The 24477-nt window shown below is 45.4% G+C and overlaps 1 protein-coding gene across 2 annotated transcripts in view; it reads left to right on the top strand.

Moving 5' to 3' along the window:
• The window catches only part of CASZ1 (castor zinc finger 1), a 446064-nt gene that overhangs the window by 168192 nt on the left and 253395 nt on the right, over positions 1-24477 (top strand). For both annotated transcript variants that reach the window (XM_079986666.1, XM_079986664.1), the window contains one exon: positions 24317-24461. Coding sequence is in view for 1 of the 2 variants with exons in the window: in XM_079986664.1 (XP_079842790.1) it covers positions 24428-24461 (34 nt within the window). In the remaining variant the exon portion in view is untranslated. The remainder of the gene's footprint in view (positions 1-24316; positions 24462-24477) is intronic.

Here is a 24477-nt window from a genome sequence, read left to right as displayed (position 1 = left end):
GATTAACACTCGCCAGTGTAGAAAATTCGGTACTCTTGAGACTTCATGTGTGTGTGCGTTTTCTTTTCAAAACATGCTTCTAGTCCCTATTGAATTTAAGTAAACCTGGAAGCATATGAGCGATTAATAGTGTTGATGTGATTTCTGTGTTTCCAGAAGCTTTAATTGTTTGCTTTGGTTCTATCATCTATTTCCTTGATTCTAGATACAGGTAGGTGGCCGTGTTGGTTTGCCGTAGTCGAAACAAAATAAAACAAAATAAAACAAAATTTAAAAAATCCTTCCAATAGCACCTTAGAGACCAGCTAAATTTGTTACTGGTATGAGCTTTTGTGTGCATGCATACTTCTCTAAGGTGCTACTGGAAGGTTTTTTTCTATTTCCTTGAGTGTTGTTATACTGGGGAACTTTGGCCAATTTTCATACAAATTTCAACATTTAGAATTCAGCTTTTGGGAGGGAAGTATTTGGAATTGTTATCCAAATACTGATCTGTACCTCCTGTCCATACAGGTGATAAGCGCAGCAGCTATACATAGTCCAGACATTCCTGAGACGGAGGTGCAAATCTCAGTAAGGTTCAGGCCTAGTATCTTCCTTGAATAACTCCTAGAGAGGACCCAAAGGTGCAGGGTTGGCACACTCTCCAGATGCTTTTGGTCTTCAGCTCCCAACACCCCACATCCAGCGAGTATCCTAGTGTGGGTTGATGGGATTTTTGGAGTCCAGAAACATCTAGGGGGAGGCGGTCCACAGATTCCCTAAAGGTAAAGGTAAAGGTACCCCTGCCCGTACGGGCCAGTCTTGACAGACTCTGGGGTTGTGCGCCCATCTCACTTAAGAGGCCAGGGGCCAGCGCTGTCCGGAGACACTTCCGGGTCATGTGGCCAGCGTGACATCGCTGCTCTGGCGAGCCAGAGCCGCACACGGAAACGCCGTTTACCTTCCCGCTGGTAAGCGGTCCCTATTTATCTACTTGCACCCGGAGGTGCTTTCGAACTGCTAGGTTGGCAGGCGCTGGGACCGAGCAGCGGGAGCGCACCCCGCCGCAGGGATTCGAACCGCCGACCTTTCGATCGGCAAGCCCTAGGCGCTGAGGCTTTAACCCACAGCGCCACCTGCGTCCCTACCCTACAGATTCCCTACCCCTGCCTTATTGGAATTCAGGAAGCATTTCCACTGAGCATGTGCAGACTTGTTCAGCCAAAAGTCACACCTGGAGCTGAGGAGTCTACCTGAAAGAGATAAGAATTAGGTGTGAAGGAACAGCTATATTGACAAGGCCAATGTATGGCTATTGACCAGGCCCTGATTAGGGAGATACTTAGATTATAGAATTGTAAAGGAACCAGAAGGGCCATCTAGTCCCACCCCTTGCAATGTAGGAATCTTTTGCCCAATGTCCCAAACCCTTAGATTCTTTTGCCCAATGTGGGACTCGAACCCACAACCCTGACTGAGCTATATAAATATATATATATATATATATATATATATACAGCTGGGAAAGGAGCAGAAGGGCCCACAGGCTTCCTGGAAGCAAGGTCATGTGAGATCCTGGAGCGCTTCCTTCCCTTCCCCACCGTTCTACAAGCTGGACTGATGTGGTTCCAGTATGCAGACCAGAAGCTTCCCAGTTTAGGGTTGGGGGCAGTGGAACATAGGAAGCTGCCTTATACCAAGTCAGACCAATGGTCCACCTAGCACAGTGCTGTCTGGCAGCAGCTCTCCAGGGTTTCAGACAGGAAGCTTCTCCCAACCCTACCTGGAGATGCTATTGGGAAATGAACCTGGGACCCTCTGATTACAAAAACAGATGCTCTGCTGGTAGGCTATGGCCTTTCCCCCATTCCCCCCCCCCATGTAGACTGCTTTTCCAAGGGATGCCCTTGTGCATTTCTGCAGGTGTGCCTTGGACATCATGTGCCGGAGCCACGATCACGATCTCTTTGCTCTCGGGTACCAACTCACTTCCTCGGTGAAGCATCTTCTGGCTTCTGAGACAAGCAGAAGCAATTAGCTCACTCTGGGGACCAAGTGCAGGCCAACATGTCACTTTGAACAATGGATCTTGTTCCTGGGGATCTCGAAGGATTTCTGTTTCGAGTCGGAGCGTTCTACGGGAAACTTTGTGCCTAATGATGATCTGCATCCTGGGCACACCAGGGCAAGGGAGCGAGAGCTGTTGTCTTGAGTTATAGATCTCTTGACGTTGTTTTTGTTTCGAACAGTGCTGTAAATAGTGTCTGTACTATATCTCTTGTGTAGTGATTCATACCACTGTTAGGCAGTGTGGCTTGTGTGAAAAGAACAACCAACCATGAAAGAACATGTAGTGACATTGGTGGCTGACACTGTAACAGTGATGGTGATGCAGGAGGGGTTATGTAGATTTGGGTTCCCCACTTTCCATATTGCACATGGGCCAAGCTAGCAGATACAAGGAGTGGAAAGAACATCCCATGCACCTTCCTTCCTTTGAGTCTGTTTTTGTTCCCATTATCAGAGCCAGGAATGGAGAAAAGTAGCTGGAGCAGCCACCTGCAGGAGAGGGGATGTCCTTCCCCTTCATTCTTCTTCCACTGTTGGGGTTAACTGTTAGGGGGGGGGGGTTCTCAAGTGCCCTGAGAATCGGTGCCACATGGCTGTCCTGTGTACCACACAACTGGATTGCATATCTTCACCATGCTGTGATCCACTGCCATAGCTTCTGCTGCCTTTGCTCTTAATGGCTATAAATCCCCCACTCCCTGACTGCCGTGCATTGGTCATTCTGCTTCAGCAAAATGAAAATCCTGTTGTGTTACCTCTGGCTCCCTGCAGACGTTGGCAGCTTCAGATGGTGAAATATGCTGTGACCTTTGGAAGGGACCACCTGCTTCTGGGAATCCCAAGGTGGAGGGACATTCCAGGAACAAGGTTTCCTTTCCTTCTGTCATCAGTCTTCAGGGCATCTTGAGATCTGGGGCAACAAGACTGATTAGTGGAGGATAAGGCTGCCAATATTGCTGCTCATTATGGCTATGTTCTCTGAACATCATTTTCTGGGAATTGCTAGTGGGATGAGCGCTCTTGAATCCAGGCCCTGATTTCAGGCTTTCCACTGGGGCTTCTGGGCAGCCACTTTGAGAACAGGATGCTGGGCTAGATGGATCTTTGATATGATCTCTGATCTCTCCTGATCTTGTCATGGGATGCAGAGGGACAAAAAACAGGAGCATCAAGAGGCTCTGGTTTGGTCTGAAATGATGTGCCAGTGCCTTCATTTAAGGAGACTGGGCGGAGACAGTCTCAAGACAGCCTGAACCGGGGGCCCAAAGTGGCTGCTTCACACCATCTACCAGGGACAACCCCGCCCCGCCCCCCAGTCCTGTATTCAAAACAAGCTGCAAGTCCCAGTTTCCCTGCCCAGGGGTGGTGAAGGGATTTCAGCTGGTTTGGGGTTCTGTTGTCTTGAGGACTAGCAGCCATAGGGAACCTAGTTTAGCTGGGCCAGGTTTGATAGTGTCTTTGTGCTCCTCCCACATTCTTAGAGTGGTTAATGGGAGTTAGATGTCTCTGTGCACCTATATCAATGAAACCAGCTCCCATCAGCACAGCCAACAAAGCACAGCAGTTTGGAATGATGGGAGTTGCAACCCAGGAACTTCTGGAGACACCCAAGGAGAGCCACAGGTTCCCCACTCCTGCTCCAGATTGCTCAGGCGGGGGTCCACTTGCACATTTGGACTCCTTTTATCCATACCACAAACCTGTGAAGTAGGTCAGGTTGAGGGAGAGCATGGCTGAGCAAGGATTTGGATCCAGGTGTTCGTGGATAATTCCAACACTCTGTTTGCTCTACTATCCTGGCTCTAGTCAATATGAGAATGGAAACCAAAGGGCTGTATTTCCCCTCAAAGCTGCCTTTCCTAGCCTTGGATCTTCAGACGCTGCTGGGCTCCAACTCCCACCATCTATTGGCTATATTGAGTCTGATGGGAGTTTGGAGTCCCAGTGGTGAGATCTGGTATGGACAAAACTGAGTTTGATCAAGCAATGGTTCAACACAATATGAAAGCGGCCTCCTTGGTCTGAAGGGAAGGGCGCTCTCCCAGCAATCCAGGATGAACATACCACAAGGAGTATAGAGCATAACTGCAGGATGGCTGTGTCCCATCTCCACTGTCAGAGTCATTATGCCTCTGAATACCAGTTGGTGGGAACTGCAGACAGACAAGGTGATGTTGCGCTCATGTCCAGCTTGCAGGCTCCCCAGAGGCATCTGGTTGGTCACTGTGAGAATGAGATGCTGGACTAGATGGGCCATTGGTCTGATCCTGCTAGCTCATCTTACATGTTATTATGTGGTGGTTACAGTGCCTAGTGGTATACAGTATCTGTAGGAAGGACTGAGAACATCCCCTTCCTGAAACCCTAAAGAGCCACTGCCATTCAAGTGTGGACAATACTGAGTTAAAAGGACAAATAATGGTCTGACTCTGATTCAGGCAGCTCCCTGACCAGCACTGGCTGCTGGTGCCTTTGTCCTGCATGGCCTATTGTGTGATAGTAAGTCCCCAGGTCATCCTCTCATGCACATTTGAAGCAGTGGTGCTGAGTCTCTCAGGATAAACAGGGTGATGCTAGGAGGACCCCCTCCTCCAAATGTAAGGCAGGCCAAGAAGCTTCTGTGAAGGCGGGGAGCCGTGGGTGGGAGAGAGGGAAACAGCCCTCAGATTGGTTTGGAGGTAGCGCTGCTGGAAGCCAAGGCCAGTCCTGCTGATGAGGTCCTTTCTTCTGCAAGCGAAATGTAAAATATGGCTCAAATTTTCATTACGGGCTCTATTGATTATCTTTGGGGACAGATGAATTATGGGGGACATTAAATTAAAAAAAGAAAAGGAAATATTTGAATGAGTTTGGGAGGTCGATGCCAGAACAGCTGACTCGCTCCCAGCCTTTCTGGCACTTGAAGCCTCTGGGGCATTGAGCCCCTCTGAACTGGGCCAGCTCTCTGCCAGGGCCACACATGCCCAGAGTGGGAAGGCACTCCCAGTGGCTTGACATGGGATTGCTCTCTGTTCTGCCTTTATAATCCAGATTTGCATATTGGTCCTAGCACATGTGCTTCTGGCCACATCCGTTCTATAAATTTAAAGTACTATGAGGCCACTTTAAGCAGTCATGGCCTCCTCTAAAGAATCCTGGGAACGGTTGTCTAGTAAGAGTGGGGTTAAGGGACTCCTCTTCCCCTTAAAGGTAAAGGGACCCCTGACCATAAGGACCAGTCGTGACTGACTCTGGGATTGCAGCGCTCATCTCGCTTTATTGGCCGAGGGAGCCAGCGTACAGCTTCTGAGTCATGTGGCCAACATGACTAAGCCGCTTCTGGCGAACCAGAGCAGCGCACGGAAACGCCGTTTGCCTTCCCGCCAGAGTGGTACCTATTTATCTACTTGCACTTTGACGTGCTTTTGAACTGCTAGGTTGGCAGGAGCAGGGACCGAGCAACGGGAGCTCACCCATCGCAGGGATTCGAACCGCCAATCCTTCTGATCGGCAAGCCCTACGCTCTGTGGTTTAACCCACAGCGCCACCCGCGTCCCACAGCGCCACCCTCTTCCCCTTACAGAGTTGCAATTCCCAGAGTTGCCTGGGAAGAGTGATTGGTTATTAAACCACCCTGGGAACTATAGTTCTCTGTGGGGAACGGCCAGAGCTCAGCAGCAGAGCACCTGCTTTGCATGCAGAAGATCCCAGGTTCAATCCCTAACCTCTCCAGGAAGGGCAGGGAATGTCTGCTGCCTGAAACCCTGGAAAGCCACTGCCAGTCAGTGAAGACAATACTGAGCTAGATGGATTCAGTATAAGGTAGCTTCCTACATTAAGCAGTTTTTATGCTTTGGTCAGAGGGTTTTGGAAAAGTAGAACTGCAGGTACTTTAGCCCTCTGAGTCAGAAATATTTGGATAGAGTGTATTGTTTTCTGTCAAAGGCGACAACCTCCTCCTCTTGGGCTCCATGCAAGGGAATATGGAACAAGATGCCAACAAGGTTTCATACCATGAAGTGGCCAAACTCAAAGGAAGTGAAATAGAATCTTTGCGCCTCTGATGGGGCTTCCACACTTCCCTTTGTACTGCATCTCTAGGCCTAGCTCCGGGATTTCCAGGTCTGTGTGCGAGCATGTTTTTTCTTTTTTGTCCTAGCACTTTCCCCAGAAAAACCCGCATTTTACCACTGAATTGAAGCAAACAGCAATTTTCCGCAGGTTGCTGTTTGCTGCAGTTCAGAAACAAAATGTGGGTTTTCCCTGCAGAAAGCACCAGGACAAAAACAAAAACAAAAAACCCCCTGCTTGTGCACAACCTGGAAATCCCACACCTGAGCCTAGAAACTCAGCACAAACGGAAGTGTGGATGAGCCCATAGTTGGATAGAAGAGGGCATTTCAGCAAAGGTTGAACCTCTTTCTGTGCAGTTCTTGAAGGCTCACCTGCCCTGTCCTGCATGTGGGCACCCTAGATCTCAGAAGGTAAAATGAAGGCACATGTTGGCACTAGGTCTTCTGTTGAGGGCCCTGGTTTCAGAGCTGGTGTGGCTTACAGTCTGCTTAACAACCAGTTCTCTCTGTCTCATGCATGCCATGCAACCATAGAGTCATTTAATACAACCCATGGTTCAATGCAGGATGCAACCACAGCATCCTTAACAGAAATCCAACATCTGCTTGAAAACCTCCTACTGAAGGAGAGATGGCTTCTTTATTCCACTGTCGAACAACCCTCTCCCATCCTTCATAACGTTTAGTCCAAATCCATGGCCGCCACCATACACTCCATAACCCAAATGCTTAAGGCAGGGCTTTCCAAACTTTTCATGTTGGTGACACACTTTTTAGATATGCATCATTTCGTGACACAGTAGTTCAGTTTAGCAAACCGGAGGTTAAACTAACCCTATATAAACTAACGCAGGGAACATTTGCGCGACATACCTACACACTGCAGCCGACACACCAACATGTTGCAACACAGTTTGGAAAGCTCTGGCCTAAGGGTTGCAGTGACTCCACTGGGTAGCATTTGCATTCTGAAGTTCTGGGAGAGTTTTGAGCGAGGTGTTGGCTTCTGTCGTCTCCTCCTATGCATCTGGGTCCTCCTTAGGATTTTGCAGCCAATCACGCATGTTCTGTGCGCACATACAAATATCTGCCTCTCCTCTTTAAGAAACTTTAGATTTGTATCCCTCTGTCTGCACCTGTTTCTGCCTCCCCCTTCTTGTTCCTCCCCTGGGGGGCTGGAGAGCCCAGTATCTGGTCACGCGGCACACCTTTTTTCTCCACTTCTTCTGTGTTGTTTTTAGCTTCTCGGTTCGTTTGAGCTGGCAGCTGCTGCCTCTCAGGAATTTTCTGTTGTTTTTGGTAAAACCGTCAAGGAATGCTGCCCGCGTCTCTCATGTCCCTCCTGAGCCAAAAGTTGCCCCAAAAGAACAACTCTGCCCTGCCACCCCTGCATCTGAGCACTGGGAGCCCATTCCATTTCCGGATCTTGTTCTCAGTCAGATGTTCCTGCACATCTTTCCTCGCTGCCACAACCACCTCTGCTTCTGAAGCCACTTGCTCATATCTTCTGTGCTGGTTCAACTCCCTACATCCTTTTCTCTTTCCTAATTCCACTCTCGGAGGATGCACACCTCTAAATACCACTTGCCAGGAATCGCAAGTGGATAGAATGCTGCCATACTCAGGTCTTGCTTGTGGGCTTCCTCTTGGGGCACCTGGTTAGTCGCTTTGAGAACAGGATGCTGGACTAGATGGGCCCTTGACCTGACCCCAGAATCAGGCTCCTGTTCATTGGTCTCTTTTTGTATGGCTATGAAATGGGATTAGGCAGATTCACAGAGGAGAAGCTTGGCAAGGAACACTAGTTAAACTGGGTTAGGTATTCCCTCCACTCTTGGAGGCCTGTGCCTCTGGATACAAGAAGCAAATGGGGAGGAAACTGCTGTTGCCCCCAGGTCCTGCTTGGGAGCTTCACACAAGCATCTGATTGTCCACTCTGAGAACAGGATACTGACCTAGGTGGGCCTTTGGTCTGATCCAGCTTCAGGGATCTTCTTGTGTTCAACACTTAACACTCTAAGCCTGCTGGAAAGGTCCATTTTGTTATTGCACAGTGCCTAGTAATCATATACAAAGAGGAAGTTCCATTGAATTATTGTGATCAGGTCCTGCTTGTGAAATGATCCCAGCTGACTGTTATGTTATATCTGTCTCCATTAGCTGTTTCACACTTTTACATGGTAACCCGGGAACACACCAGTGTGCCACAGTAAATGCATGAAGTGTGAAGGAGGAGAGATGCGTCCCTAAATCCACTGTATGAGAGCCATTGACTTGCCTCTCTCATAGGCACTTGACTTGTTTTACAGTGGTGAAACACCAGTGTGCTCCAGTTGCACACATGTCTGCAGCTGTGAGTGCATGGGAAGGGTCTTGTGAGCCTTGCATCACCAGCATACAATGCAATTCTGTCTGCTATAACTGGGCATGCCCTGTTTAAGTTTGTGTAGTTGCATGCTTGAGCAGTAATGTATGGACGTGGCAGAGTGTATGCACTTTGGCTGATCTCTTGTGTAGTGGATTGCAAAGTGCCTCACAGTGGTTTCCGGGTTTTTCCCTTGCAAGGATCATTGGTGTTCACAGAAATAAGGCGGCCCAATGAGTCTGCAGAAAAGGTGGGACTTGATTCCTGGGTCTTCCAAACTGAGCCCCAGCTTGAAACACTCAACCCAATCACTTTGAGGTTCAGGTGAGGAGAGGAAGCACAAGTCATTCATGCTTCATCTCCTGTTGTCTCCTTGGATCATCTGAGGATAAACAGATGATCATCATCAAGGCAGCTCCAAGCTTCTTTGCTTCCATGTTAGTTGCTCACCGTCTGATGGCTTAAGAGCAACAGAAGTTCATCCCCTAGCTCAGAATTTGCCCGTTGGATGCCTACAACTGTGCTAGCTGGGGCAGATGGAGGACAGATGGAGGGCACAAGATTGGCGAGGGCTGGATTGTGTTAATCGTCCATTGTAAAAGTGTAAATCTGAGAGTACACTGGTGCCCCTCCCAGCTTGCAGAACTCAAGCTGGCCTTCACTATACCTGCCTTTCCAAACAAAAGGTTTTTAAACTGGAAGCTGGGAATCAATGGCTCAGTTGGTTACAGCATGGTGCTGACACAACCAAGGTTGCAGGTTTGATTCCCGTATGGGATAGCTGCATATTCCTGCATTGCAGGGAGTTGGACTAGATGATCCTCAGGATCCCTTCCAACACAACATTTTGATGATTCTATGATCTTTCTGTGGGTTGAACCATTGTCCATATTCCTAGCTATGCAGAGCACTTGAACACATACAGAGAGAAAGAGAGAGACTTTCACACTATTTCCTGGGTTTCATGTATGTGTGAGTAGCTGATATTTGTATTTGCACCGCTCTGTCTCTCTTTTATTTTTTTGTTCCCTTATAGATCTTGGTGACTCCATTATAATAATAATGATAAAGGTCTTCCACAAAAGCTTGTGTTTTCATGCGGACTTCACTCAAAGGGCTGGCGGTTTCCATGGCTGCCCCGTCTCCCTGTGGCAACACGCCCTTTATTGTGGTGCTGTTGTTGGTTTTATTTTTTGGCTTCATAAACTTCTCCAAGTGTTTAAGCAGAAAAAGGGATTCGTGAGGGAGAGGAGAAGAGGTCAGCATTGGCAGCACGGGTAAAAAGGTAAAGAAAAGTATTGGTCCTCTGTTGATCAGGTTCTGAGACAGGGCGGTATCTACTTAAGTTATACTCACAGTAGACCCACTGAAATTAATGAAGCTAAGTTAGTCGTGGTAATTAAGTTCATAGGTATACTCTGAGTAGAACTAGTATGGGCTGCAACCCAAAATGTTTTTTCTTCTTTTAATGATCTTTATTGTGTAGGTTGAAATGATGGACCCACTCTTTCCCCCTTGCTGCAGAGTCTGAATGCCGTCAGAGCTTGCACCCACAGCAGGAATGCCACCTCTGCTCTACCACCCATCTTTGATCAGAGAAGGGTACTGCGCCAGTTAAGGAAGCCACCTGAAAACAAGCAGGCCAAAGAGAATCTAGTAATGCTCCCTGGCCAATATAAAAGCTTTCAGGGAGCTCTTTCTTGCTGCTTAGAACATAGATGGGGTTGCCCTGTGCCCGAAGAGTCAAGGTTGCAGGCTGAGATTGCTTGTTTAGATCCAAGCCTGCCATTTGAGTGGCAAGTTATGGCTGGCTTGCTAACTGAAGCCTTCTGGAACAGAGAAAGCCTGTTCACTCTCTGGAAACCTCCTGATCTTGACTACTGCAGTTCATTGTGCGTTGGGCTGTGCTTGAAGACTACTTAGAAACTTCAGTTAGTTCAGAAATCTGCTTTGAGAAGGTGAGCCCAGGGCAAGGCAAAAGGCCACTTACAATGCCAGTTGTTTATTGACAACTTCACTAGTTTCCAGTCTGTTTCTGAGCACAGCCCGATAGTAGTAATAATAATAATAATAATAATAATAATAATAATACCTATTAATTAATAATACCTATGCCCGGAGGTCTCAGGGTGGTTCACAAAATAACCTTCTTTTAACCTTCTGACACCACTGGAGTTCAGCTACCATTAGCCCTGACCATTGGACATGCTTGCTGGGGTCGATGGGCACCATATTGGCTACACCTGCTCTTGACAGATGTTCTGGCAAAGGCTTTTTAAAAAAAAATCTACCCAGGACTAAATGCTTTTTTGCTTGTACTGGGGAAAACATTCTGCTGCCTTCTTTCGTCTTCAGCCTCCTGTTGCTGGTTTGTTTGTTTGTTTTTAGTGACTTTGATATTTTTATTGTTTCGCAAATTTATATGCCGCTGAGCATAAAAATGCCAAAAGACAGTGCACGGCATAAAATAATATAGTATGACATAAAACAGTTTAAAAATCAGTGTAAAATTAAGCCATACCGTTGTGTGTTTATTGTGAGATGCAATTAAACTTCTTGTGTATAAATAAACTAGGAGGCCTGGGGTTTTATTCAGTGCAGACCTGTTGAAAGTAATGACCATGACTAATGCTGGGCTGTTACTTTCAATGGGACTATGCTGAATAAAACTCAGTTGGCTACAACCCCTGACCTTGCTTTGCCCTGCTCTCATCAGTATCTGACTTGGGTGCAGATCATCACAAGATGTTTCTGACATAGCCTTTCCCAGCCTGGTGCCTTCCAGGTGTTGCTGAACCAGATGTTGCTGGACCAGGTGGCAAATGCCCAGAGATGATGGGACTGGGCATCCAGCAACATCTGGCAGGCTCCATGTTGGGGGCGGCAGGTGTGGCTGGTTCCAACCACAGGCCAGTCCAAGACGCTTGGGTTGATGTGTTCTTCATTGTTTATATATCTTGATTTAAGAGTTTTTATTCTCAAATGCATTCATCTGTTTAACCATCATACTTTAGAGGGACTTTCTTTAAGCAGCACTGATCACCATGTCAGGCAAGCTAGAGACTTTGGAACGATCTCCCTTTCTTCACTGTAATGCATGGCTTGACTCACTTGCTTTGAGACATCTGTGTTTTGTTTTGCTGCGCCTGTTCTTGGATTTTTTCAAATACCTCTGGCGTGCAGAGGAGGAACATTCAGTTTACTCCTGTTCTCTCCATTTGTGGCAAATGGCAATCTGAGCGGTGTGGACTGCTGCCATTCTGATTTCATTCTTTTTTAAAAATACATAAAACATCCCAAGTTTCTAGACCTTATGGATGCAAAGAGCTTTGAAACAGCATGGCCAGCATCTGCTATCTCACAGTGAGCTGCTTGACTTACCCAAGCTCCTTGCCTTCTCCTGTGAAATTAGTAGCAGAATAATATGTTTGCTTTACATCATTCATGCAAGTTTAGTTAATTTGTATTATTTATGCAGGGCACAGAATGCACACAGTCCTAGTTATCTTTTGCTTAATAAGTGAAAAAACTTGGCTTTGGACTTTCCTCCTCCAACTTCACACTACTATGATGATGAACATTATATGCCCACATACATGGAGAGATATTAAAAAACAACACCTGTCTTTTGTTGCCATTGGCACCTAAAAATCTGTGCATCTTGTGGTCATTGGCATCTGTTTTGCTGCAGAGGTCAAGGATCTGGTTTCTCCTCCCTAACTGGCTCCTATAAATTTTTGCTGGCTCCTAACTTTTTGCATGCGCGCATATATATATATATATAATCTCTCCCAGGGAGTGGAGCTGGCACAGCTGCCAGTTGATTTGAATATTTACCAATACTACTTACTCCCTGTCTCTCACTGTGTCTCTCCCCCCCCCCCCTTAATTGTGTATATATTTGCTCTGCGTGTATCCCATAAAATACCTGCTGTTTTGGGCGTACCCCATTTTGCAGGGTACATGAGATCATGCTGTAAAAATGCAATGAAAAACACTTTCATGCCACAACACATCAAATGGGATTTTGTTGTAGGATGAAGATAGATAGATACATTTTTCTCACCCCATTTGCTGAGCACAACAGTTTTCTCTCTCTGCGTGTATTTGGAAAATCATTAAACATTTATCTTATTTTTGTTTTGAAGTTGGGGAAGGAACCCTGTCCTTTTGCAATAGGGCTGCTTAATTTTTGTCATTATCCTGCTGTGGAGTTGGACAGCACAACAGCCTTATACTGTAAATAGGATGGTGATTCTGAAAGAACCAAGTCCCGTAAAGCCTTCTCTTTCTGCTGTCTGAGTGAGGCTGCAGTCCTGTGTCCACTTACCTAGGAGCAAGTCCCACTGAACTCAGTGGCTCAGTAACACTTCTGCACTGTGAGCAAGTGGTTATTGAAACTCCTGGAATGTAAGAGGAAAGGAAGAGCCCTACTGAATCCAACTAAGGGTCCATTTAGTTCATTCTTCTGCTTCCTAATGTGGTTGACCAAATGCCTCTAGAAAGCCTTTAAATAAGCACAGGAACACCTGAGCAGCCTTTTTCTGAATCTGTCCATTGATCCACTCAGTGTTATCTGCACTGACTGGCAGCAGCTCCCCAAGGTGATTTGATGGAGAGACCAAATCTGGGACCTTCGGCATGCAATGCACATGCTCTACCACTAAACTATGGTCCTTCTTCCAAAGTAAAATAAGACTGGGGCTCTCATGGTGCTATAAAGAGGTGATTTCATAGAATCATGGAGTTGGGAGGGACCCTGAGGATCATCTAGTCCAACTGCCTGCAATGCAGAAATATGCAGCTGTCCCATACGTGGATTGAACCTGTGACCTTGGCACCATGCTCTAACAAACTGAGCTATATAAGAATAACTTCCATATGCTGATCTGAGCCATCAGCAGCTAGACCACTACCAGCCTTAACTGGAGATGCTGGGGATTGAACCAGGACTTTTCTTTCTGATAATCAGGTGCTCTACTGCTGAGTATGGCTCTTCCAGAAGCAGGGAATTGACCCAGTAGCCCTTCTGTTCTGCTTACTCTCCAGTGACTATTGGTGTTCAGTGGTGGAGTTGTGACTTCAAATATGCAGGTTCTCTTTATCTGCCATAACCAATATCAGCCAACTTCTTTGTCTTCTCTGTGTACTTGGCTGGGGATGCGGGTGGCGCCGTGGTCTAAACGACTGAGCCTCTTGGGCTTACCGATTGGAAGGTTGGCGGTTCGAATCTGCGCTATGGGGTGAGCTGCTGTTACTCCATCCCAGCTTCTGCCAACCTAGCAGTTCGAAAGCACACCAGTGCAAGTAGATAAATAGGTACCGCTGCGGCAGGAAGGTAAACAGCACTCTGTTCTCTAGCACTCATCACAGTGTCCTGTTGTGCCAGAAGTGGTTTAGTCATGCTGGCTACATGACCCGGAGATGAGTGCCGCTCCCCATGGTCACCTTTGACTGGACTTAACCGTCCAGGGATCATTTACCTTTTTTTACCTTACTTGCCTAATCACCTTTTAAAACTGTCTACGCCAGTGGCCATCACTGCACCTTGTGACAGTGAGTTCCATAGGTTAACCATGCATCACACAAAGAAGCCCTTTTCTTTTGCCTCTGTTCCCCACTAGTTTCACTAAAAGATCCTGAGTTCTATGAAGAGAGAATAGCTCTACATACTTCCCCTTCACCACATCCTTGATCCTGTCCACTGCCACTCTTAGGCTTCTTCCATCCCTACATGAAAAAGTGGACCAATTTTCCTGGCTTGGTATTCGGCAGCTTGCTGTGCCAGCCCTTTACCCAGAACCACAAAGAGCAGAATCTTTATTTGCTTTTAGAGGAAGGGTAGGACACCCACTTTGCATACAGCAGGTCTCAGGTTCAATCTCCAGCTTCCCCAGGTTGGGCTGGTGAATAGACTCGTATCTGAAAATCTGGGAAACAGGTGTCTGTTAATCAGAGTAGACAAAACTGATCTGGGAAGACCCGATGGCCTGATTCAGTTCAAGGTAGCTTTCTACATTCCTAAGTAGAACCAGGAGCGCTGCTTGTTTCCAGACGTGTAGGAAGGATTTCGGCAGAGTTGCCCAACGGGCTCCAGCTTCACCACCCTCCCCTTTGATCACTTATTACTTTTCTATTTCTCCCTTTTTCGTTGCTGTAATCATTGCAAAATCTCCTGGCTTTTTGGGAAAGCTCCAGGACTCCAGGGCCCGTATTGCATCGTACCCAGCTTTGGAAAAATGGGTCACAAAGCTAGGTTTGAGAAAGGAGAGAAGAGATAGGCATCTTGCTGCAGCTTGATCTTTATTGGGAGATAAAGGGGAGGATTGCAAGCCTGCTGTGGCGCAGAATATTCCTTTTTGGGGTGCGGGTGGTGGAATCAAGAAAGCAAAGTTCTTCCACTTCTCTTAGTCTGGCTCTTTCTCTCTTTGTCTGGTTGGTGTGGATCCTTTGCTCCCCTCCAATGTGATAGCATGCCAACAACAATCTCTCTTAAATGCATGCTTTCTTCTCCCAGATAAGAGTTGTGATGACAGTAGGAGATAGGTCTTAGGGCAGGAAATAGCTTTAAAGACTTCCCTGGAGCTGCCAGCTACCTCCCAAGGGAACAAGAAGAGTAGCAAGCTCATCAGGTAGGATTGCTTTTAGGGGGGGGGGGCTGTTCCTCCCGCCTATGTTGGAGCTTCTTCTCCGGGTCTTTATTTTCACTGTGGCTTGCCAAGGTCAGAGCTGCAGATCCTGGTTTCTCTGCCAGAAAGTAGCTGTTGGTTAAGAAAAGGAAAGCAACTTTGTTTTCCTAGTCTGCTTTGGGCCTCAACACATCTGGGTTTCTGGGGAACTGATGAGGAAAGGACCATAGCCCAGTGATAAGCATAGGAGCCAACTTCTAGCCCCCCAATGAAATATTTGAGGGGGCCAGGACCCCCCAAGGTAGATGGGCATTGCCATTCAAATGGTGTGTGTGCACAGCATTGTGTGATCAGTTATGCAGGGTGACACCCCCCCCCCAACATTTTATTCAAGTTGGCTCCCCTGGTGATAAGAGAACAGAGCCACAGTAAGTCAGAGTGGACAATGCCAGGCTTAGATCAGTCTTGTATTTAAGTACTAGCTTGGTAGACACTGATGACAAGGAAGGTCTTAGTATCTCCTCCATCTGCCCTAGCCAGGGTGGTAAACATATCTGCAGAAAATTAAGTTTTCATTTGGTTGCCTTTCCAAGACTGAGCTGGATGGGTGACTGATCTGATTTGGTGTTAGTCAGCTCCTTTTCTATCTGTTTGCCCCAGCACCACTCACTTTGGGAGGTAAGCACCATTCTCCTCTGGGATTAAGAGTTTCCTCTTGAATTCCACCATGGTCTTATTTGAAGGATTCTTGCTGTTTTTTTCTAGGTGGGGTTAGAAAGCAAAACAGCCAACAGGGAATTTAAGCTGCGGAATGATTGTGGTGAGATCACATTAGCCTGCCTTCCTTTCTTGAGTCCCATTCATCTTTTTGGAGAGCCTTTCTGACCTATGCTGTTTTGTGAGAGATCGTAGAATTGTACACACTAATCAATGAAGACACTAGATAGTCTCTCTGTCAAACAGCCAGCACTGTAGTGGCTACAGGGCTGATCTTAGGCCAGGAAGATCCAAGTTCAAATTCCTTTTGAGCCACAGCACTTACTTAGGCACTGTCTCTCAGCATAACCCTCTTTGCAGGGTTCTTGTGAGGATAAAGACAGAACAGTATGTGCACAATATAAATATAATAACAGTAACCCGTGTGACGGCCAGTGTTTTTCATTCCGTGAAAGCTGCTGGCCACCAAAGCTAATTTGCCCACAAAGAACTGTACTAGTCATTTGTGAGACGTGGATGGCATAGAATCCTAGCACTGGAAGGGGCCTCAGAGATCTGATACTCCACCCTTTCCAGTGCCAATAAGCCTTCTTCTCTAACATGTTATTTATTTATTCATCATTTTAAGGCATTTACAATGCCAGTGTAGTGTAGTGGTTAAGAGCAGTAGACTCGTAATCTGGTGAACCGGGTTCGCATCTCCGCTCCTCCACATGCAGCTACTGGGTGACCTTGGGCTAGTCACACTTCTCTGAAGTCTCTCAGCCCAACTCACCTCACACAGTGTTTGTTGAGGGAGGGGAAGGGAAAGGAGAATGTTAGCCGCTTTGAAACTCCTTCGGGTAGTGATAAAGCGGGATATCAAATCCAAACTACTCTTCTTCTTCTTCTTCTTCTTCTTCTTCTTCTTCTATACCGCTCATTCATTAGCATGTCTAAGCGGTGTATATGAAAATGTACTATACAGTAGGGCTGCCATAAGTCTAGATTTCCCTGGACATTACCAGGATTTCAAATGCAGAATTGATGTCTGGGGGGAATTTCCAAACGGTGACGCAAATCAATTGAAAAATCTCGTTTTGTAAAAAAACTCAGCAACTTTGGGGGTCTTCCTTTACTTTTTGAAATATGGCAACCCTACCATACAGATAATTATAACAATACAAGGTCATCATAGAATCTGAACGCTGCCTTAAAATGCCTGCTGAAATGAGATAATATTTTGCCATGCACTTGAAGTTCAGCAAGTAAGGTGCCTGTTTAATCTCAGTTGGGAGGGAGTTCCACAGGTTTTGGCCCAGTACACTGAAGGAAAGTCTTCTGATGGATACGAGCCATGCGTCTGAGCCATAGGGGACCACTAATAATGACTCCTCTGAATATCTCAACGACAGCCGGGATACGAGGGATAAGGAGATCCTTAAGACATCTTGGACTCAGGTTGTTAAAAACCATGACTACAAGAACCTTGAAACTGACCAGGACATTCTTGCAAACCCACTGTCTTATAATTTGAACACATTGTTCCATCATCTATGTGACAACATTCAAAGATTTGAAGATGGCACTCTTGTTGCCTCTCAGTTATCTCTTCTCTAAGCTAAACACACTCACCTCCATCAATCTTTCCTTATCATCTCCAGCAGTGCTTTATTCCTAAAAAAAATGTTTAGGGGTACTCTCATTTTCCTACTCATATTGAAATATTGCCCCTCAATGAGGCCAAACTTAGATTCACAAAATGTTTAGGGGTATGTGTGCCCCTGCGTCCCCCCAGAACACATGTATCCTCCTGTGCATGTATCCTAAGTCGTCAATATCATTTTTTAACTGGGGTATGCAGAAGAACATAAGAAGAGCCCTGCTGGATCAAGTCAAAAGGCCCCCCTAGGCCAGCATCCCATTATCACAGTGTTTGTTTATGTGAGTGTACATGTCTGCTTTTAAAATGGTAGAAAGAAAATAATCTGTGCTGTAGGGAGAATTTTGTCTGGAAGTTTTGATGCAGGGATAGTCCTGAATGCGCCTTGTTGTTGGCACCGCCTTTTGTCTCGAGTGACAATGGAGTATGCCTCTGGGGGTGAAGTTAGACTGCTGCATTTGGAGCACCAAAGTGACCTTCCCAGGGTGCAAGCCTGGGCAGTGTGTATGAAGGTCCAGGGCTGCCCAGATGACAAGATATTGTTGATGTGGTCCAAAGGAAAGCAGAGCAATATGTTTGGCACCAGCTAGGCTGCAGGAGTTGCTGGAAAGAAGAATACAATGTGCCATCCAACTGTCTTAGGGACTCCACTCCAGATTTGTGTAAGATTGACTCCCTAGCCTTTTCTTCTCCTGGAGAATATCCCACAAGGATCAGAGTTTTCCTTTTCTGTCCGAAAGCTATGTGGCCTAAAAATGCTTATCTAAGCCTTCCCCAACCTGTTGCCCTCTGGATCTTATAGACTACAACTCACATCTTCCTTAACCATTGGCCATGCTGACTGAAGCTGACAGGAATTCTAGTCCCAAGCATCCAAGATTGGGAACGTTAATAACAAACAAATAAACAAGACAGTACATTGTTTTGGAGTAGTACAGAGGCATTGGTTCCCACGAACTTGTCCTTTTTATCGTCTTATCTGTAAGGTATTTCCATCGTTTGTTATTTCATCAGAGCCAAACTGGTGTGCCAGCATTTACACCTTCAAAACATGTAGCTATTTGGAAAGTTTGTGGACACGTGTTTCATCATTTTTTGCAGTTGCATTTTGTTTTTGTTTTTTAAAAAACCATTTTAATTGTGGCGAATAGTTTTTGCAAATGCTCCGCTCTGTGTAGATGGTCATGGGCTGCCATGCTGTAACTGAAATGACTCTTCTTTTTTAAAAAAAGTTTAGAAGACCATGGTGAACAGCAAATGTTGACAGATGTGGGAGACCTTTGGGTCTCCAGATGCTGCTGAACTACAACTTTCATCATTCCTTTGTCATCTCAAGAGGATGACAAACCACCCCCACCCAAAAATAAACCATAAAATGGCTTAAATAAACCATTTAAGTGGTTGTCTTAACCAGTATGCTGGAGTCTCCTAAGTGCCCTGCTGGATCAGATAAGGACCTGTCTCAGGTTTTCTCCCAGTGTGGTTCCCTTCACCTGTTCTTAGGCTCTCAACTCCTATCAGCTCCACAGCCAGCAAGGCCATCCATCAGGTTTGATGGGAGCTGGAATCCCAACATCTAGAGGACATCAGGTTGGGGAAGGCTGGTCTATCAACTCCAAGCCTCTGAGAAGCTTCCCACCAGGGTGGAGAAACAGCTGGAACTGGGAATGTTGGGGGGAAAGGGTTGTAGCCTGGAAGGGCAGAGGCCATGTTTAGGAGGCTAAACCAGGATTCACTGTCACTGAACAAACCATAACACCCCAGAGCCTTCAAGGCTGTTTTTTTGCCCACTCACTGCCCTAGCCCACTCCTTTTGCAGTCCCAGGAGAAGCCAATGGCTACCCTAGATGGGCAGGGTTAGTCCAGAGCCCAAGAACACTTTATTCCCTTGAAATATGCCCCCTAAACCACAGTTTCAGTTGCTCGCCACTTGGGGCAGTCTCGCCTAGAGTTGAGACTTCCTGTTCTTGTCCTGGCGCTTCCTGACACTTTACAAGCAGAGTGCAATGGAAATAGACTTTGCTGAGGTAGCTTTCATGGCTAACAGCCATTGACGAACCTCTCCTCACACAGTGCATTTGTCTGGTCTTATTTATTTATTTATTTATTTATTTATTGACAAAAGCCATAATTGTCCGCGCACATGTTGTGTTGGTAGCCAGGCCCACCAAGCAACCACATTCTTAAATCTTTACATTACATTTTATTTTTTTAAAGAGAGTGATTGAGTTGTGTATCAAGGGTGTTGCTAGGAGCATAAAAGTTTTGGGCACAGGTCCCACGGCACAAATAATCACAAATCAGCATATGCTAAGGTATAGGCAAAGATTCAGGCTTTCAACGGGAGGAAAGACCAGTGTTGGTTCTTGTTCTCAGGGCTTAATTCTCCTCTGAGCAGAAAAGAGGGGGAAAGGTGGTGCTTTGCAGTAAGTCAAGTAAAAAATATGTACGGGTTGAATCTGAGTAGGCCCATTTAAATTAATGGACCTCAGTTGGTCATGGCCATTAACATCAGCTGGTCTACTCTGAGTAGGACTGGTGATGGGGGGGGGCAATAATGTTGGGGCCTTGCACAAAAGACCCAGGATTGAGGCCTCTTCGGCCACCCCTAACAACACCCCTGAGGCGAATACTGTATTGGCCTTTTCAAAACAAACAAACATTTCCACAATTTGGGGCCAGATTATCAAATTGATAATGTAATAATGATAATAATAATAATAATTTAAAAATCATATACACACCCTCCTGAAAAGCTTTTCTCCCTGCCCCTCCCCTCCACCCCGTGAAGAAAATTCAATAGATAACAGCAGGCATTGTCCTTGTTTGATGTCTTGTTTAGATTCGGGGGTTGTGTGAGTTATTACAAGTTCTCCTGCCGATCTCCCTTCTGAATATTACCAAGGTGATTTCATGCCAACCTAACAAATAACTGAACAACAGCTCTGGCTCTGCTCAGCAGACAGGATTGGCTTTCTTTTCATTATCCCCACCCCAAGTTTATTTCTTTAATTCTGCTTTGGGTAGGTCTGTTTATCTTCCTAGAAGAGAGTCAGTTTCACCCAGGACAGCACAGGGGGTGTAGTAAATCCTACTCCTTTACCAAGTTTCCTTCTCTCCATTGTCTTGAGAAAGACAGAGCCAACCGAAAGTAAACTCATTCTTAGAGTTTGTGACATTATTTCCCCTTCCCTATTGCTTGACTAATCTAACAAAGGTGATCAGACAGCCCTTTGTCCTTTCTTTTAAGTACTGCATCTACTGCGAATGATTTGCAGGATTTGCCCAATATAAGGTTCCAGTCACACATGTAAATCAGGCGGCATACTAGCAGCAAGGGGTGGGGTGGGCAGTTTTATTTGTGTGAGCAGCTCCCTGCAGGTATTCTGTCCCATCTGCATGAAACTGCAGATCAGATGGTGGAGAAAGAGAAAAGGAGGAAATAGCATTGTAAAGATGGTCAGGATTATGTGGGTCATACTTCCTGCATGTGTGGATTTGGCCCAAACGTTCCATGAAAGCGATTCTGTGCTTTGTCTTACATTGAAAATTGTCAATGCAATTTAGTTGGCCTTGATAGAATAGTGTTTGCAAAAGAATACTCCTTTTTTCCAGATTAATAAATCTGGGGTAAAAGTGTGTGATCTCTGTGTGTCTCCCTCTCTATGTACGCACATGTGCATTCCTGGAAGGTGAAGTCCGTTGACTGCCCTTGGTTCATTCTGAACTCTCAAATACTGTGTCTCCTGGACAAACAGTCCCGTTGGATGATATGACATTTCCAGAGAATGTTAAAATCCCAAAGGAAACTGACTTCCCCCAAGTTAACACATTAGGCTAATGTTTGGAGCCTGGCGCCAGCCCATTACAGCCAGGAAATTCAGTTTACTTTTTTTTTTAACCACTGCCTTGCTGCTGGTGGAAGCCTAGGGTTAGTTGTGTAGGACCTCAACATCTCATAGGAACCTGGGAAGGTGCCTTTTCTGAATTAGACCTATTGGTCCATGTAGTGCAATAATAATCCTTGATCTTTCTCTATAAGGCAGCTTCCTGTGTCCCATTAGGAAGGTCTCAGGTTCCATTCTTGGCATCTCCAGTATAAAACAAAAAAAGATGAAGTATTGGGTGATAGCAAAGACCTTGATTGATTTCCTGGAGAGCCAATGAACATCAGAATAGGCCAGCCTTCTACATCCCGGTGCCTTTATACATTAGATCAGCTGATAGGAATAGATGGAGAATTTTTACACTTTCCTAATACTGAGGATTAGGTATCATTTACCAATGAGTGCCGAACGGCAGTATTTTCCATTTCAAAACCTGTCTGTGTCTATTTATGGTTTCTCTGCTTTAAGTGTTTCAGCACCCCCAAAATAGCCAGAAGTAATATTTGGACCTTTACAGAAAACCAAACCCACAACTATCATTTACAAATGTTTGTTGGATGCTTGTAAAGCAAAAGTTCAACAGCTTAGGGGGGAAATGGAATGAGGAGTTAGAATATACCATACAGCCTAAATAATGGAAAGTTACTTTAGTATCTTTGTGGAATTTTATTTCAATCTATAATTGAGATTGATTCAGCATAAATTTATATTTTGGATATACTGAATTCCATGTCTACAAGAAGGAACTAACTCAGATGCTGCAGGTGTAAGCCTGGGAATGCCTCATTGAGGCATATGATCTGGGCTTGTCCAGTAATATTTCTTTTTTGGTCTGAAGTTGTCCATATAAGTCTTGTCTTGATGAAATCCTTGGAGTTTGTGTAGGTTCATGTACTTTTAAATTACACTCCTGTAGTATGGGGATTATTGTTACTAAGAGACTTATACTTCAAGCCCAGAAGAACAAATACAGGCCATGTATTCTGCAATGTCCTGAAGACCTTAATGTCCTTGGTATGTTTGAATGTATTTTCTATAAATGCCAATGTTGTTTGGACACCTATTTGTACATTTGGACGACATCTTTAGCGATCTGTATGTGTAAATTAAGAAGGATGTTTATTGTATTGTTAATGTGATCTGATGGGGTTTCCCCACCCCCTTCCTAATTAGGATTAGGGTTAGCTGTATGTTTTGGGCTGACGAATGAAAGCATTTCCAGTTCTGACCTCCTCAATGGAACGGTTAGGACTGTTGCAGGTTTCTCTGGGGTCAGGTGGGCCAAAGAACCCAAGCATGTTGTAGTTTTGTTCCTTGAGAAGATCCCAAACAGGGTACCTCTGAGTTCTACACACTAGTGGGAGGCAGAAAACGACTCCTTTCCCTTTTTTCTTCTTCAAAAAGATCGCTAGAGGGATACGTGCGGTAAGGCAGAAAATATTTACAGGTTTTATAGCTGCAGCACAAACAGGAAAAGCCCTTTTTGTAAAAAAGAAAAAAAAAGAAAGAAAAAGTGTGTGTTGTAGATATTCAAAACAGGGATTGCCATGGAAACGCCACAATATTTGCTTAAATTGACACAAAGGAGGTTGCTGGTTGCAGAGGTTAGGCTTCTTCGGGCAGCGTTTTCTTTGGCCTGACACCTATTGCAAATTAATCTTGACAACCCGGGTTGCATGTGTCTTTTTTCTTCTTCCTCCACCACCTCCTCCTCCTCTTTCCCTTTCTTTTCTCCTCCCGGAAGAAAAAAGAAAATCACAAAATCACATGTTGGTGTTCGGGAAACACTTGTGTTTTCTCTTGAACATTTCCTCCTCTCCCTGTTTTAGGGTTGAATTTGGCTTTTGACGTTGCATTCCAACTGCAATAATAATTAATTGTTAATAATATTCCCTCCCCACCCTCCAAAAATAATAATCACCAAGCAGGGTCATTGGGTCTGGGAGCTTATGAATATGAGGAGTGGGTGGGAATTAGGGAGAAATTCATTGGAAGCAGTGAGTTTCCACCAGGGTTTGAGTGCAATGAGGGTGTCCCCAGCAGCACCAGGAAAAGCTATTATTTTTCTCCCTGCTGTTAGATGCTCACCTGAAAAAGTCCAGTCCATGAACCAGCAGCCTCCAGGGCATTGGCTGACTACAACTCCCATCATTTCAAAGCACTGGACATGCTGGCTGAGGCTGATGGGATCTAGAGTCCATCAAGAGTTATTTGTGTTTGTTGATGAAATGTTACTGATGATTTTATGTTGCCCACCACCCTGATATATATGAGAATATTTGGCAATAGAGAATTACTTGCAAACTAATAATCAGAAAACCGAACAGCACGTGCTTCCCTTACAATATTTAATTTTTCGGGGGGGGGGGGGGAATAAATCCCCAAAGACATTAAAAATGGTTAACACATGAATTTGAGCAAGCTCAAATTTGTTACCTGAAAAGTTGCTTACAACGTTGAAACTATCCCATGGGAGCAGCAGAACTACTTAGTCCTGCCCACTGAAATTAATGGGCCTTAGTCATGTCCATCGGTGTCAGTGGATTTACTCTGAGAAGGGCTGGCATTGCATACAACCCTATAACCACAGAATTCTGCACTTTCAGAAATAAATAATAAATATAGTACATGGGAAGTGTCCTGCTGCACATCTCTCTTACATGTTACATTTGCACCAAAAGCCACCATTCGCACCAAAATACAGCTCTAATCTACCTATCTGTCTATTAAAGTATCAAAAGATATGGGTCTTCAGCATATTAGGCAAGCTTGGCATTTTCACAGTTTTTTAGCTATGTATATAAGTAAAATAAAACCTGATAAATTCATACAGCTCTCTACCGCATCAGAAAAGTTTATATATTGGAACTGTAATTTTTCAAAACACTTGTAAGCAGTTGTGTGGCGGTTGCTCTCAGAAAGGGGCTGTAAATTCATTACTACTTTAAAATAATTTCCCTCTGTTTCCTTAGGGCAAAGAGACACCAACAAGTATAGGGAACCTATCAGACTCTATCTGTTTCCTGAAGCACCCTGGGAGGGGTTACTGATCCTGACACCCCTCCTCAACGTGTTGATTTGGAATGGATTTCAAGCCCAAGGAACAAAGGATACAAGGTACTAATTTGTTTTT

Source organism: Podarcis cretensis (genome assembly GCF_951804945.1).
Source record: "Podarcis cretensis genome assembly, chromosome: 8".
Taxonomy (NCBI): Eukaryota; Metazoa; Chordata; class Lepidosauria; order Squamata; family Lacertidae; genus Podarcis; species Podarcis cretensis.
The sequence above is the reverse complement of the archived record's forward strand: the minus strand, read 5'-3'. Positions and strand labels throughout refer to the sequence as shown.